The sequence below is a fragment of the Spinacia oleracea genome, chromosome 5 (assembly GCF_020520425.1).
Source record: "Spinacia oleracea cultivar Varoflay chromosome 5, BTI_SOV_V1, whole genome shotgun sequence".
Taxonomy (NCBI): Eukaryota; Viridiplantae; Streptophyta; class Magnoliopsida; order Caryophyllales; family Amaranthaceae; genus Spinacia; species Spinacia oleracea.
In genome coordinates, this window is record NC_079491.1 from 108,244,645 (window position 1) to 108,261,685 (window position 17,041).

General features: G+C 39.2%; 2 protein-coding genes across 2 annotated transcripts; both read left to right on the forward strand.

Annotated features, from left to right (window-relative positions):
- Positions 1–2,534: 2,534 nt before the first annotated feature.
- Positions 2,535–13,087, forward strand: LOC110804696 (uncharacterized). Its single transcript, XM_056829975.1, has 7 exons — positions 2,535–3,137; positions 3,226–3,363; positions 3,468–3,545; positions 3,673–4,179; positions 4,275–4,390; positions 4,510–4,557; positions 13,075–13,087. Exons 1-7 carry the CDS (start codon positions 2,535–2,537, stop codon positions 13,085–13,087), a joined length of 1,503 nt encoding a protein of 500 aa, XP_056685953.1.
- Positions 13,088–14,861: 1,774 nt separating this feature from the next.
- LOC110781307 (uncharacterized) lies at positions 14,862–16,064 on the forward strand. The gene is made up of 6 exons (XM_056829091.1): positions 14,862–15,017; positions 15,117–15,206; positions 15,314–15,466; positions 15,543–15,646; positions 15,732–15,810; positions 15,906–16,064. Exons 1-6 carry the CDS (start codon positions 14,880–14,882, stop codon positions 16,017–16,019), a joined length of 678 nt encoding a protein of 225 aa, XP_056685069.1. The 5' UTR covers positions 14,862–14,879; the 3' UTR covers positions 16,020–16,064.
- Positions 16,065–17,041: the final 977 nt, after the last annotated feature.

Below are 17,041 nucleotides of genomic sequence, written 5' to 3' on the forward strand. Positions count from 1 at the left end.
GTGTATCACACACATATCTCTCTATTGTGAAATAACATTCAAATCACTAGTACAAAAGTGACCATAGGTAACACCAAATGGTAACGCTTTTAAAGTTGTGAAATTATTCGATGTATATGTAACACTTTAGTAACACATTCATATTGGGTAACACTTGTTTGTAACACGTACTTGATATTAGGTAACACTAATTTGTAACACTTTGATATAAGGTAACACTTGTTGGTAACACTTTAGTTTAGAAACACCTCAAAATGTAAGTTTTAAATTAAATAAATTAGTTGACCACGTTTTTTTTTTAAAATTTTATGATTCTTATATTTTTGTAACATTTTTTTTATACAGGAGAGCTTGGGCTGGGCCTGTCTCATGAAAGATTCAACATGCCTTGGTGCAAGAGTGGTCTTCTCAGTTTCGATCTCAAACACACATCTCCCTTCTCAGTTCCTCTCTTCTCTTTGTTGGTTTCAACAACAGCTTCACCGGTGCTAACAATGGTCGCCGGTCGTCAAAACATGTTATCTTGAGATTAATCAAACCCAACGATTTTACACCGATGTCTCAAACACACATTCATAAAACCAGACTTTGATTTCTCTCTCTTTCAATCCCTAATTTATTTAAGTTCAATTCCTAGGTAATTTTTATTTCATTAATTTCATGCTTTTAGAATTTTGATTTCATCTTAATGATAATTAGTTTTGTTTGTGGTAATAAGAAAGGGATGATCAAATCGGACATGCGATTAAAAAAAATTAGAAAAGGAAAAATCGAATTGGGTATTTGCCAGAATCGTGGTTTATAAAGCATAAGTAAAATTCTTTGGAATCTTTGATAAGTTTCGATACTCTATGTAAGTCTTGAGGAAGTCTTGCTCCATAATGGCTTGTGTCCAATCTGGACACAAGTGGGGGCATTATGGTATTTTCACCGTAAAAAGAGAGAGGCCCACTTGGGAATAACGGACTCCGTCATTCATTGCTGGCAAAAATTTCAGATTTCAAAAATTTTGAATTTGAAATAGCTGAGGTATTTAATACTCACATTGAACTATCTCTCTCCTCCTTGTTATTCTCTCTCCTCCTTCAAAGCAGTCCTTCTTCCTCGTGCTCCTCCTGCAGTCAAGATGAGCAAAAAATTCAGATTTCGCGGCGAAAGATTTTTGGGCAAAAAATTCACACCTCCATTTTCAAGACGAGCTAGGATTGTTCGTTAATTTGGTGAATTCGTGAAAAGCAATTGCGCTGGAGGAAGAATTATTTGTCATCAAGAGGTAAAACCCTAAAACCCAAATCGAAAATTTAAAAAGTTAATGTATTTAGGCTTATTGGAGGGTTTAGGGTTGTAATCCTAATTGTTAAAGTCGTCTAATTTTAAGAATTTCTGGCTTTCAGTTAGTTAGGGTTTCTGGTTTAATTGCTGCATGTTTTTGTTCGTTTATTAATAATCGTTTTTTAATATTTGTTTAGGGTTTTGTAGGCTGTTGGTGGAATCAGGAGTATGAATAATGGTTGTTTTGTAACTGGGTTTTGATATTTGAACAAATTTGGTATATTTGATGTCGCCTAAATTTTGGAAATTTGTTAGAAATAGTGTTGATAATATGAAGAATAGTACTTAAAATATAGAATTATTTTTAAAAAGGATCATAATTTTATATTGATCCTAAAATGGTACTGAAAGTGTTTGACAGTTTGGTATCGCAAATGAGATTTGGATTGGTAGATTTGTACCAAAATGGGTCTAATTACTGGTCTAATTATGTGTGGATGTTTATATGTGTGCATTTTAAAAAGAAAGTAATTGCAGTGTGAAGTTTTTGAATGTTTTGAATTTCTTGTGTTTAGTTTACGTTGTTATTGTAGTCATTAAGTTTTATAATTTTGTAGGAAAATGGGTAAACGTAATGCTCCACTTCCAAAGGAGAAAAAAACAGAGGAAGACGTTGTTAAGGGAAAGGGCGTGTCTACAAGGGCAGGAGCACGAACGGTAATTAGTACAAGAATGCTATTGTATTAAATAGAAGAATCCAATTCTAATCCAATTCTATTTTTAATATTCAGACATAAGTAAACTTGTTGTGTTGTGTGTGTAGAAAACAACTGCATGTGGACTAAAGGCAGTGGAAGGTTCTTCCAGTGGAAAGAAGAGAAAAGTCTATGATGCGGAGACTAGTGGAGAGGAGGAGCCACGTACAGAGAGCAACGATGACGAGGACGTCGTTAGTATTCATAACTTAACCACTACTATTAGACCGAAGGTTTGTTAAATTGTTAACTACCTATTTCATGGATATCTATTTTGTGATTGAAAGTACATTAATCAGAACAAATGTTTATGATCAATTCTTACATGGTTTTGATTGAGTGGCATTGTTGTATGCATCTTAGTTGAGTGTAGGTGCTCAGGTGAAGAAATCGGAGACTGTTGTGTCCACCAGGCTGAGGAAAGGCATGCATGAGAATGATAGGATTGAGGTGTTTTCAAAGTTGTTGTCACTGTTGGATGACAGCCGAAGGGATTTAGTTAGAAAAATGGGGTTTGGAGCCCTCCTCACCATGAAACTGCGCAACCTGTCCCCGGAATTTGCCTACTGGTTAGTGACCAGGGTTGATGGTGCTAATGGGGTGTTTTATGGTGGGGGCGATATGGAATTCAGCCTGGATCCCATCCAATTTAACTGCGTTTTGGGGCTGCCTATGGGTACTCAGCCTGTACCATCTCTTAATGGCAACCTAGACACACGCCATAGGAATATAGCAGACCATATTGTTCAGATGTATGGGGATAGTAGTGGGGTTTCTGTTCAGAAAGCTTGGGAATTTGCAGTGGGGATGAGGGATGGACAGGGTAAGGCGGTGGGTACTATTGTCCCAATTGTAACAAGAGAGGAGGAATTTGAATTTAGAATAGCCTTTATGATTGTTATACTGGAGCTGGTGTTGTGCCCAAGCACAGACGGGTTTACCTTGGCGGGAAGGTTGTTACCTGCCGCATCGGTAGCACCGGAGTCAAATTCATATGATTGGTGCACGTTCTGTTTAGAGTGGCTAAAGATATGGTGCAAAATGTTTGCACATCAGTTTGATCAGCATGGAGTTGTTTCTGGATTGGGGGGCTGCAGCCTATTTTTGACGGTTGGTATAACTGAAAATATTTTTATTTATTGTGTATAATTTTGCAAAGCTCTTATTTGATTCTGAAGCAAGTTGGTTAATGTTGTAGGTGTTCTACCTGGACCACCTGAATGTTGTTCCTAGGCAATGGTGTGTTATGCCGAGGGTGGCTGTGTGGTCCCAATCTGATGTGGATGCCCTGATAGAGGCAGACAAGAAAGGTGGAGGTGACTATGGAAGAACTCAGGTGAGATGGAATACCAAAAATTTCTGTTGTGTTAGTAGTGATTCAGCAGTATAATGATTCATTCATACATGAACTGATGTTTTATTTTGATGTTCCACAACCAGTCTGTTGATGTTGCTTACGGCGAGAGACACCATCCTCGATTGCCAAGAGATATGCGGGGTTCCTACATTGCAAAAGAGGTTTAATCTATTGTTTCTAATCCAATTTGGTTTAATTAGATTATTAGTTGATTAGTTTATAAGTTTCTGGCTTCTGTCCCGCGCGCGCACTAGATATTCTGATTGTGTGATTGAAATTTGTATATAGGTTCTGAATGTTTTAACAAGCCGATTTGAGAGAATCGAGGAGCAAATGCACAACCAAGGAGAGGTTTTAAGAAGTATGAAACTTGATTTGTCAAGAATAGTAGGGGTGAGGGAACAAGATAGTGGGTTGAAGGACACTCAAAGTGGAGGTACAAGTGGTGATAGTGTGGGTGGTGTGGCTGTTTGCCCTGCTCTCGGAGGTACGCAGACAATGAGGCCGACCACAATTCCTACGGCCACTGCACAGCAGTTTGGAGTTCCGTCGCCGGTGGGTTTTGCATCGGCCTTTGGTTCAGCTCGGGGTTTTGGCACCCGAGGCTTTGGGTTCCCTCCTCCTTCCACTTCAGTCTCTCCAGTTTTGGTGAGTGATCCTATAACCCCTGGTCCTTCTTCTGCGGTTACCTCAGATGTTCTTGGATTTATGGCTCCCTCTTCCTCTGATTGTTCTGTCCCTACGAAATCTATGACCACGCTACAGACTGAAGTACAATCTCCTGCTCAGAAGCCGGTACATTTTCTTACACTACTGTGAATGAACAATCCAAGATATACTTATCTTAGATAATTTTAATGTTGGGTTATATACATATCCAAATTGCACAGGTAATCACCACTGAAATTTTAAAGGGAGTTTCACCTCTTAGGAGCTCCCGGAAGAGTCGTACTGATATGGAGAAGGAATTGGTTGCTTTCATCAAGGAGTGCCAGGGAAATAGCAAGTAAATGTCAAACTTTTTAGTAAATTATGATTATTAATGTATTTGTATTTTGTTAATGTTTGCAAGTTTTAACTTGGAATACGACAGTTGATTATCCTTCAATTGATCAATATATGCAGGGATGAAGGACCAGAGTTGATTGAGTTCGATGGTTTGAAGGAAATAATGCCCTTGGTCCAAGTATGCATTCTATGTTAAGTCTAATAAATGCGGTTCAGTATTAATTAACAAGTTAATAATTCAGTGAGATCAAGTGAGCTGAATGCCTAGCTAGAGGCCGCTTCAGTTCAAGTGGAATTAATGATATTAATCCACAGCTTACTCTTGACTGAACCCGTAGGGTCACACAAATAGTACGTAAACGGATCAAGTATTTAATGGCATTAAATACTCCATCTATGAATATTCGGAACCGACGGATCTTGGTTTCAGTGGGAGCTAAGATCGTCACAGGCAAGAAATGAATACTCCGGAAACGATGATATTGCCGGAAACGGAAATATGGATCGTATCGGAAATATGAATATTATCCAAGTCGTAGATGTTGCCGGAAACGGAAACATGGTACGTATCGGAAAATATTATTGGAAATGGAAATATTACCAGAATCGGAAATATTGCCGGAAACGGAAATATTGTCAGAATCGGAAATATTGCCGGAATCGGAAAATAATTCCGAAAACGGAAATATTAAATATTTGTTCGAAACGGAAATTAATTCCGGAATCGGAAATATTAAATATTGTTCGTATCGGAAATAGATTCCGGAAATGGAAATTTAATCGGAAGCGTATCGTACGAATTAGCATCGGACGAGGCCTGCCGGACGAAGGCCCAGCACGAAGCCAGGCCATCGCCCAGCAAGCACGCACGCCACAGCCCAGCGCGCACAAGGCCGCGCATGCGTGGGCCGCGCTGCGTGGGCTGCTGCTCGCATGCGTGGGCAGCCCTTGTGGCTGCCGTGTGTGTGTGAGTTTGAGCTCATGCGAGATTCCTGAATCTGCAAGAGTCAGTGTATGATTAAATGTCTATTCCTATTGGATAAATTGATTAAGTAGAATTCATGTAGAATTCTAATTCCAATTAATTCGCGTCCTACTAGGATTACGATTCCTTTTCCATAACTCTATAAATAAAGGCCTAGGGGTCATAATTTATATACAAGTTTTCAAAGTATTCAAAAGTGAGTTTTTGAGAGAAAATTCAAACACCCATCTTGCCCCAAAAGTGCCGAATTTTCTGAGTACCTTAAGGGCGATTCTAGTTGGTCAATCTTAAGGCGGATCCGGACGTGCTGTGGACTTTCTACGGAGGGACGACACTTGGAGTCCTAAAAGACTTGTTCTTGTTCGGTTCGGGCGCAGCTAGGGAAGGCACGCAACAAAGAGTATGCATCTAAACTATGGTAAATGATTATGTGTAAATAATATGTTTCCTGGGTTAATGGTTGTTTCCGCATGATCTATGTAATGTCATATGTATCATAACCTAACAGTGGTATCACGAGCCCCTTATTATTTTCATAATCTAAATTGCATGAACATGGTTAAATATTACAAATTTGCAAGAATTAAAAGGGGTGATTAATTTTCGTAATTGTTAATTAATTGCAAATTGCGTTTATTTAAATATATGTACGCAGTTTTTCGGCAGTTTCTTCATTACTCATCCGAATTGAGTGATTTTTGTGTCAATTCCGTATGTAAAAGGCATTCTAAAATTTTGACAAAAATAGTATTTTTCTGCCGAACCCAGAATTCTCAAATTCGAAGCCTAACTATGACTTTTCGAAGGTTTTAGTTTTTCGGATGCAAAATTTCGTAAATTTAAGATGTTAAATTAAATATTTGCGATTCCTGTTGATAAATCTTGAATTTTTGATTGACCTACTGCATATGTTTAACAAGTTTGAATGCCTAGTCTTGTTAATTATGCAATCTAATTTGTAATTATGATTAATTTGTTGAAAATTAGAATAATTTAGAATTAATTTGATTTTCATAATTAATTGTAATTTAATTAGAAACCTATGATTAAAAACCACCATAAAAATTGTAAATTTACGATAAATTTTAAATTTTTATGACCTAGACTTGAATCCATATCAATCGGAAATCAATTGGATAATAAATTTTCGATTTTTCGCCCTAAAATTATGAAATTAATAATATTTATTAATTTGTCATTAATTTTAAATATAAATTTTAAATTTTTATGCGATTCGTTCAAATAACTTGCACGCACGAAGCAATGGACGCTTCGTGTTACCCTTAAGGGGTGTTGTATAATGCGGGCATGCGACGACGAGCAAGGGAGCTCGTCGCCCGTGCGGCACGAATGCAATGAGCAAGGGCGTAGTGCACGAGCACAAGGCAGCAGCCCTGCCTTGTGACGTGTGCCACGAGCAATGAACGGATGGGCATGGGCGAGGGGCGAGCCAAGGCAGTCGCGTGTGGGCAGCAAGCGAGCTGCGCCACAGCGCGCGCTGCCTCGCACAACAGCGCGCAGCCTCGTGCGCAGCGAGCGCAAGCTCGCGTGCCACGAGCGCTGCGCACAGCATCACTCGCGCACGCCAGCGAGCAATGGCTCGCGCGCACCAGCGAGCGATCTCGCGCGCCAGCGAGCGATGGCTCGCGCGCACCAGCGAGCGATCTCGCGCGCCAGCGAGCGATCTCGCGCGCCAGCGAGCGAACCAGCGCGCACTGCGAGCGATAGCTCGCGTGCGATGGGGCGCTGTGCGGAGGCTTGCGTATGGGACAGCAGCAACTATGCAACGAGCGCATGGGCTGCGCGCACATGGCCAGCAATGGCTGTGTGCGTACAGCCCATGGGCGTGCAACGCGTAGGGTGTTTGCGTTTCGATTAGATCGTTTTGAATGTTTAATTTGAAAATTTCAGTTCACGTAATTTTAATTAATTTTAAAATTAATAATTTGAATTAATTTCTTGGATTTTAATTTTAAATATTATAATTATAATAAATGGAATTTATTCTAATTATTTTACTAAAATTAAAATCATGAATTAATTTAAATGCGACTGAAATTAAATTAAATTTTGGATTCAATTATAAATTTATATGAGCTTTAAATTTTAATTAAATTTGTATGTTTCCGGTTAGACTAGAAATACAATTTTATGTTTAAAATTAGTAAAGCATATGAATTTATTGGTTTGAGTGGGAGCACTTTTTAGTCATAAACTCTTGATTAGGTCTACAAATCCTTAAGGTTAAAACAACTCGATTAGAATTAATGAGGACTGAATAATTGGTAGATTATTGGTGCCCTTGATTAATTGCTGCAAATGTTTACGTGATGCATAATGTGTTTAACTAACCAGCTATGTGGGCCATTCATGATAATGAATGGGTGAATGGTATATATTGTATATGTACTGTTTTGCAGGTTATGAAGTGACTAGTATGGCCCAAATAGGATAGAAAATATGGTCTGCGTACCATTAATTTGAATGTAATTGGTCTAAAGCACCAAAGTTATTTTTCAATTCAAATATGGTCTGCGTACCATCAAATAGTTGTAATTAGTTATAGCTTATCCTATTTGAAGAAAATGGTGCCTCCCACGGAGATTTTCAAGACGGACTTTGAAGTCAAAGCTTCAAGATGAAGTCGGGCCATACTAGATCACAAATATCTTATGCATGTTTTAAGTTATTTATTGCTTTAAATATGTCTTAAAATGCATGAGATCAAAAGCTTGATTATGTTGCATGATTAAGGATTTTAGTTCACTTAAAATCTAACCAACATAGTAAGAGCCTTAAGTTCCAAACTTAAAAATTGAGTTAAAAGGTGCCATGCCAAAATATACACTTGCTTGGATATCCTTTACATCAATCTAGTAATAGTTTTCGCTCAGCGAGGTGTTACTTATTGGTCCTAAAGGGGCAAGGTACACAAATAATTGTGAGTACATGTTAGTTTTGGTGAAACTCAACAATATAAGTAAGGAGTCCTTTTATGTCGTGGCAAATTCGATAGGTTTACCTAATAAGTTCTTAGACGTACCTATCAACCAAGAATAGTTTCTAGACTATTAGCAAAAGGCTTTTGCTTACCTAAGATGTTCTAGGATTAAGTCGACAAACTGTGCTTAGTTCTTCAATGATTTTAGGATCTTGGAATCATTTTATTCACACCTGCCGGAACACATAACTTGAATAAAATGCTTAATAAACATTGAATTATGCATGAATGCTAGAATTTAAGTTTATTAAGAGAAACTGTGAATGGTTATTTATTTGTTTATTCTTTTCAATTGTAGTTTTAATATGGCAAACAACAATTCATTCAACATTCGATCAATTCTCGAAAAGGAGAAGTTGAACGGGAAAAACTTCCTTGACTGGCAAAGGAACTTGCAAATAGTTCTTATGCAGGAAGAAAAGGAGTATGTCCTAGATGAGGCGATGCCCGAAGCTCCAGGCGACGGGATCACTCAGGCAGCCCTCAATCGTTGGATTGATGCCAACAAGGATGTGAAATGTCTAATGCTCGCCACCATGAGTGCGGATCTGCAGAAAACGTTCATCAACTCAGATGCTTTCACAATCATCAGTGAGTTGAAGAACATGTTCCAAGATCTGGCTCGAGTCGAAAGATTCGAGACTCATAGGCAAATTCTTGAGACCAAGCTTAAGAAAGGCGAGCCCGTAAGTCCACATGTTCTCAAAATGATTGGACTCATTGAGAATATGAGTCGGCTGGATCAGCAATTTTCTCAGGAAATGGCTATAGACACCATCCTCCATTCTCTTCATAGCGGGTATGATCAGTTCAAACTGAACTACAGTATGAATAGTCTGGACAAAACGCTCACTGAGCTTCATGGTATGCTGAAGACCGCTGAAAAGACGCTCAAAAGTGATAAGCAAGATGTGCTTATGGTGCGTGGGGGCAAGTTCAAGAAATCTGGAAAGAAGAGGAATGCTAAGAAAGGTGGCAACAAGGCCAGCCCAACTAAGCAAACTGGCGCCAAATCTGCAAAGAGGAAGGTCAGTCAACCCACTTCTGAATCCGAATGCTTCTACTGCAAGAAGAAGGGGCATTGGAAGAGAGATTGCTTGAAGCTAAAGGAAGATCAGAAGAACGGAACAGTCGTTCCATCTTCAGGTATTTTCGTTATAGACTGTATACTTGCTAATTCAACTTCTTGGGTATTAGATACAGGTTGTGGCTCACACTTATGTTCCAATCCACAGGGACTAAGAAGAAGTAGAAAGTTAAGCAAGGGTGAAGTCGACCTACGAGTGGGAAATGGAGCACGGATTGCTGCATTAGCTGTAGGAACATACTATTTGTCGTTGCCCTCCGGGCTAGTTTTGGAACTGGAAGAATGTTTCCATGTTCCAAGTCTTACTAAAAACATCATTTCAGTTTCTTGCTTAGATGCTAAGGGATTTTCCTTTATAATAAAAGACAATAGTTGTTCGTTTTATTTTAAAGAGATGTTTTATGGATCTGCTAGATTAGTCAATGGACTCTATTTATTAGATCACGACAAACAAGTATATAACATAAATACCAAAAAGGCCAAAAAGGATGATTCAGATCTCACCTATCTGTGGCATTGTCGATTAGGCCATATAAACTTGAAACGCTTAGAAAGACTTCAAAGGGAAGGAATTCTAGAACCATTTGACTTAGAGGATTATGGTAAATGCGAATCATGTTTACTTGGCAAAATGACAAAGCAACCTTTCTCTAAAGTTGGAGAAAGAGCAAATGAACTATTGGGTTTAATCCATACAGATGTATGTGGACCAATGAGTACAAATGCTAGAGGTGGTTTCAGCTACTTTATCACTTTCACTGATGACTTCAGTAGGTATGGTTATGTCTACCTAATGAAGCATAAGTCTGAATCCTTTGACAAATTCAAGGAATTTCAGAGTGAAGTAGAGAATCAATTAGGCAAGAAGATTAAGGCACTGCGGTCTGATAGAGGCGGTGAATATCTGAGCTATGAATTTGATGACCATCTGAAAGAATGTGGAATTCTATCAGAATTGACTCCTCCTGGAACACCACAATGGAACGGTGTGTCAGAACGGAGGAACAGGACCTTGCTAGACATGGTCAGGTCAATGATGGGTCAGGCCGAACTTCCATTAGAATTTTGGGGACATGCACTAAATACAGCTGCACTCACTATAAATAGAGCTCCGTCTAAAGCTGTCGAAAAGACTCCATACGAATTATGGTTTGGAAAGCCTCCAAATGTGTCTTTTCTTGAGATTTGGGGATGTGAAGTATACGTCAAACGATTAATTTCAGACAAACTTCATCCAAAATCTGACAAATGTATCCTTGTGGGCTATCCAAAGGAAACAAAGGGGTATTACTTCTACAATACATCTGAGAACAAAGTGTTTGTTGCTCGAGATGGTGTCTTTTTGGAGAAAGATCACATTTCCAAAATGACAAGTGGGAGAAAAGTAGACCTCGAAGAAATTCGAGTCGAACAACAAACTCTAGAGAATGCTCAAGATGACATTCAGGATGAAACTCAGAGACCTTTAGAAGAATCTGGTGAGAATCATGGTCAATCTAGAAATGTTACCCCGCGTAGATCGCAAAGATATAGATCTCAACCGGAAAGGTACTTAGGTATTTTGACGAACGAGAGCTATGACGTTCTATTACTTGAAAGTGATGAACCTGCGACTTACAAGCAAGCTATGACGAGCCCTAGCTCCAAGCAATGGCAAGAAGCCATGCAATCTGAATTAGACTCCATGTCTGAAAACCAAGTATGGGATTTGGTCGATTTGCCAGATGGCTACCAAGCCATTGGAAGCAAATGGGTTTTCAAACTGAAAAAGGACAAGGATGGGAAACTTGAAGTTTTCAAAGCTAGATTGGTTGCGAAAGGTTACAGGCAAGTCCACGGTGTGGATTACGATGAAACCTTTTCACCAGTTGCAATGCTAAAGTCTATTCGAATAATGTTAGCAATCGCTGCATATTACGATTACGAAATATGGCAGATGGATGTCAAAACTGCTTTCTTAAACGGCGTTTTAACAGAAACTGTGTTTATGACACAGCCTGAAGGTTTTGAGGATCCAAAGAATGCTAAAAAGGTATGCAAGCTAAAGAAGTCAATCTACGGATTGAAGCAGGCATCCAGGAGCTGGAATATACGTTTTGATGAAGCAGTCAGTGACTTTGGTTTCATCAAGAACGCGGACGAATCTTGTGTATACAAGAAGGTCAGTGGGAGCAAAATTGCTTTCCTAGTATTATATGTCGACGACATATTGCTTATCGGAAATGACATTCCTATGTTGAACTCTGTCAAGATTTGGCTTGGGAAATGTTTTTCGATGAAGGATCTAGGGGAAGCACAGTACATATTGGGCATCAAGATTTACAGAGATAGATCTAAAAAGATGATTGGACTTAGTCAAAGCACTTATATCAATAAGGTGCTTGATAGGTTCAAGATGGCGGACTCCAAGCGAGGCTACCTACCCATGTCTCATGGAATGACTCTAAGCAAGACTCAGTGCCCAAAAACACTTGATGAGCGTAGACGAATGAATGGGATTCCATATGCATCATTGATTGGTTCAATAATGTATGCTATGATATGTACACGCCCGGATGTTGCGTACGCACTCAGTGCTACGAGCAGATACCAGTCAGACCCAGGAGAGGCGCATTGGACTGCTGCCAAGAACATTCTGAAGTACCTGAAAAGGCACAAAGATGACTTCCTGGTCTATGGTGGAGATGATGAATTAATTGTTAAAGGCTATACGGACGCAAGTTTCCAAACCGACAAAGATGATTTCAGATCACAGTCTGGGTTTGTCTTCTGCCTCAACGGAGGAGCAGTAAGCTGGAAAAGTGCTAAGCAAAGCACCATTGCGGATTCTACAACTGAAGCGGAGTACATTGCTGCACATGAAGCAGCAAAGGAAGCTATATGGCTAAGGAAGTTCATAGGAGAACTTGGTGTAGTCCCCTCCATTAAAGGACCAATAGCCCTGTATTGTGATAATAACGGAGCTATTGCACAGGCAAAAGAGCCTAGACACCACCAGAGAGTCAAGCATGTACTTCGTAGATTTCACCTTCTACGAGAGTTCGTTGAAAGAAAAGAAGTCGAGATAAGCAAAATTGGAACTGATGACAACATATCAGATCCATTAACTAAACCTCTGCCGCAAGCGAAGCACAACTCGCACACTGCAGCTATGGGAATCAAGCATATTGGAGAATGGCTTTGATGTCTCTGTTTAATGTTTTAAAGTTTTAGAGTTTAAATCTTTGTAAAACATTATTGGTTAATCATTCACAATAAATGAAAGGAATTCATTTTTCCATTTAATTTGTGGTTTATTAAATGATGAGTCCCTTCAACTTGACGATATATTCAAGATAGACTGTCAGGACCAGTCCTGTGACTAAGAAATGTCTATCAAGTGAACTTGAATGTCAAAGGTTGAAAATGGTCCCTAGTCGGAGTTTTCTATAAAATTGGACGCATAGAAAACGTTAGACGATTAGAATGCAAGATGACTAGTAGTTCTGTTTCTTGAACTATGTGGACATGGCAATGTCATAATCATTTGCATAGATACTTACTTTGGGAAGACTAGTATCGGACAAGACCTATGAAACTTTACTGTAAGAGATGAAAGTCTGTCATAAGTAAATTTCATTAAATTATTAGACACTAAATCCTCAATACCTGAGTGATTTGAGATTACTTGTTTGAGAACTGGTTGCTTTGACGTTGACCAACCGTCGCACCGTAAAAGGAGGCTATAAAGGCAACGCTCAGGTAATCACCTATCAAACGAAGTCTAATCTCAAGATCGCAAGATTGGGATTGTCCTCCCATAAATCGGGATGAGATGCTTAAAAGTTGTACAAGGCCACTCGGAGAGCTAGAAACTGTGAAATGCATGGCCGTGCTCGGATGAATCATAGGCTATGATTATCTGTTTATTTGATCAGTTGAACTCTGAAACCGAGGAACACCTCTGGACATAATAAGGATGACAACTCTTACCTTATGTTCAAAGAGCAAGCATCGAGCGACAAAGGAATTAGGAAATGCACACTTGTCCCTAAGGACAAGTGGGAGACTGAAGGAAATAATGCCCTTGGTCCAAGTATGCATTCTATGTTAAGTCTAATAAATGCGGTTCAGTATTAATTAACAAGTTAATAATTCAGTGAGATCAAGTGAGCTGAATGCCTAGCTAGAGGCCGCTTCAGTTCAAGTGGAATTAATGATATTAATCCACAGCTTACTCTTGACTGAACCCGTAGGGTCACACAAATAGTACGTAAACGGATCAAGTATTTAATGGCATTAAATACTCCATCTATGAATATTCGGAACCGACGGATCTTGGTTTCAGTGGGAGCTAAGATCGTCACAGGCAAGAAATGAATACTCCGGAAACGATGATATTGCCGGAAACGGAAATATGGATCGTATCGGAAATATGAATATTATCCAAGTCGTAGATGTTGCCGGAAACGGAAACATGGTACGTATCGGAAAATATTATTGGAAATGGAAATATTACCAGAATCGGAAATATTGCCGGAAACGGAAATATTGTCAGAATCGGAAATATTGCCGGAATCGGAAAATAATTCCGAAAACGGAAATATTAAATATTTGTTCGAAACGGAAATTAATTCCGGAATCGGAAATATTAAATATTGTTCGTATCGGAAATAGATTCCGGAAATGGAAATTTAATCGGAAGCGTATCGTACGAATTAGCATCGGACGAGGCCTGCCGGACGAAGGCCCAGCACGAAGCCAGGCCATCGCCCAGCAAGCACGCACGCCACAGCCCAGCGCGCACAAGGCCGCGCATGCGTGGGCCGCGCTGCGTGGGCTGCTGCTCGCATGCGTGGGCAGCCCTTGTGGCTGCCGTGTGTGTGTGAGTTTGAGCTCATGCGAGATTCCTGAATCTGCAAGAGTCAGTGTATGATTAAATGTCTATTCCTATTGGATAAATTGATTAAGTAGAATTCATGTAGAATTCTAATTCCAATTAATTCGCGTCCTACTAGGATTACGATTCCTTTTCCATAACTCTATAAATAAAGGCCTAGGGGTCATAATTTATATACAAGTTTTCAAAGTATTCAAAAGTGAGTTTTTGAGAGAAAATTCAAACACCCATCTTGCCCCAAAAGTGCCGAATTTTCTGAGTACCTTAAGGGCGATTCTAGTTGGTCAATCTTAAGGCGGATCCGGACGTGCTGTGGACTTTCTACGGAGGGACGACACTTGGAGTCCTAAAAGACTTGTTCTTGTTCGGTTCGGGCGCAGCTAGGGAAGGCACGCAACAAAGAGTATGCATCTAAACTATGCTAAATGATTATGTGTAAATAATATGTTTCCTGGGTTAATGGTTGTTTCCGCATGATCTATGTAATGTCATATGTATCATAACCTAACATGGTTTATGTCTAAGCAAATATCAGATGTATCGAATGGTAGCAATGGATGAGTATGCGGGGATAGAATACGTCAAAGTGGCTAGTAAGATGTATACTAGCAGGTGGAAGGCAGAATTGGGTGCCGGTAGAGGACGAAGTGTAATGCTTGAACCTGGTTTCGGGGTTAGTTTTCAGACGTATTTCTCATCTATGTTATCATGATCTGATAATTTTTTTGTAAACGTATCTTGACGTAATTAGTACACCTTCTAATTGTGGCAGGTTAAGGTACAAACAAACGAACCCCCTCAGTCTCTTGTAGCCCCATTCGGTGCCCCCTTTGAAAACCTCGTCATTCGGGAAATGTTTGTGGTATGTGAGATAACATCACATTCTAAATTAAATACATTTGTGATAATTATATGTAAATTTTTAATTTACCATTTAACTTATCGTATCTATTTTGCAATTCATGCCAGGTTGTAGTACCCGTGTTGCACATGTACTTCACACTTCCACCGCACACACGTTGGTATTGTGTTGCATTATCCATGAAGGATAAGCGGATTTGGGTCCTTGATCCTACATCAGACGAGCCTTTGTCTGAGCACGGTCGTCTGATTAGCCACATGGTAATGATTGTATCTAAAAACATTTAATAATTATCGCATACATTTCATACATATGATTGACTTGTTATTCTTGTAGTTGAAGTACTTGGACACCCTGTTTTACTCTAAAGACGAGTCATGGGTAAAGGATGGACTGAGTGGAGGGGGGGTTGACCTTGTTTCTGTCCCACCAAGCGATGAGTAAGTAACCCAACACAATCGCTTCGCGTAAATATAAGTTGGTTTGTTTATATAAGGATTATATGGTTTGAGCACTGTAATGCAGTGTGTCAAGTTGTGTTGTAATGCTAGCATGGATAAAGGACATAGTCCAACGCAACAAAATTTCTCCCACATTCCAACCGGTACGTTCATTTAGTTCCATGTGTTTAGTTGTGTGTGTTCTTGAAAACAATAGTCCTGTAGTAATGCTATCATATTTATTTGCTATCATCATCAGGGTGCAATAGAGGATGCAAGGGTATCACTTGCTGTTGATGACATCTTGTGCGAGTTGAATGTGAGGAGACCTGAGGTGTACGACCTTATTTCTGGGAGGCAAGTCCGTGTGTAGACCGTGTTTACGTGCTTGAACTTAAGTTTTTGGATGTATTTTGGATGTATTTCTGATGTATTTCGGCAACTCTGTTGCATTTGAATTCTGGTACTTAGTTTGGAAGTTAGTTTGGAAGTTTGTGTGGAACTAAGGGGTCTTTTGTTTGGTAGAAATAAGATATTTATGCGCCAATTAAGATCCCTGATTTGTAGTTATGTATGAAATCAATCAGATAAATGAACAAAGGTAGTGAAATGCACGGCAACTTTGGTATACGACATTTGTCAACTTTGGTATATGTCATTTGTCAACTTTGGTATGAGTATGACATTTGCCAACTTGGCTTTGGTACAGTTCATGTAGTCCTAAATTCAAGTTTGGTACAATGCATTTAACCAAAACTTTGACTTTGGTACGTTTTCATGTCGTAACAGAACTTCGATTTGGTACATTAAATGTAGCCAGAACATCGAATTTGGTACATTACATGTACCAAGAACTTCGACATCAAGTGAACTTACATTTTCATTTGACCCAACCTATTATATTTGCTACACTTTTGGTGGTGATAATAAGATTTTAAAGTTGCCAAACTTCGTACCCTTCTTATTTGGTACCACCACTTAAATAATAAAACACTTACAAAGAAAAGAGTTAAGTAAACGATAATAATCCAAAATCAACTAACAAGACCTTAGATATAAATTATCCGCATAGCAGTAAACAATCCCAAATGAAGTGAATTATCCAAAAGCAGCAGTAAACATTACCACCAAAAAATCCGACACAAATCTGAAACATTAGATAATCCGGCTAATAAACAGTTTCCAAGAGTTACATAATATTACTACGAGAATCATCAGATGCCTTTCAAGTACAGGTGATTGCTGACAATGCTTCATCCTTTGCTTCATTAAATTCCGAGAGAAAGTCTTCCATGAGTAGCGCTTTTCGAGCCACAACAATATTTTCCTACAACGATGAATGGATGGTAATAAGGAGCAATAGTTTGTAGGCTACCATATATATATGAGGGCTAA

Bases quoted from the DNA above. Each gene is read 5' to 3' on its own strand.
- LOC110804696 (XM_056829975.1), top strand. From the start codon at position 2,535: ATGGGGTTTGGAGCCCTCCTCACCATGAAACTGCGCAACCTGTCCCCG. The intron at 3,138-3,225 runs GTTGGTATAACT...TTAATGTTGTAG, and splicing joins GCTGCAGCCTATTTTTGACG to GTGTTCTACCTGGACCACCT. The intron at 4,180-4,274 runs GTACATTTTCTT...CAAATTGCACAG, and splicing joins AATCTCCTGCTCAGAAGCCG to GTAATCACCACTGAAATTTT.
- LOC110781307 (XM_056829091.1), top strand. From the start codon at position 14,880: ATGTATCGAATGGTAGCAATGGATGAGTATGCGGGGATAGAATACGTC. The intron at 15,207-15,313 runs GTATGTGAGATA...AATTCATGCCAG, and splicing joins TCATTCGGGAAATGTTTGTG to GTTGTAGTACCCGTGTTGCA. The intron at 15,811-15,905 runs GTACGTTCATTT...TATCATCATCAG, and splicing joins TTTCTCCCACATTCCAACCG to GGTGCAATAGAGGATGCAAG.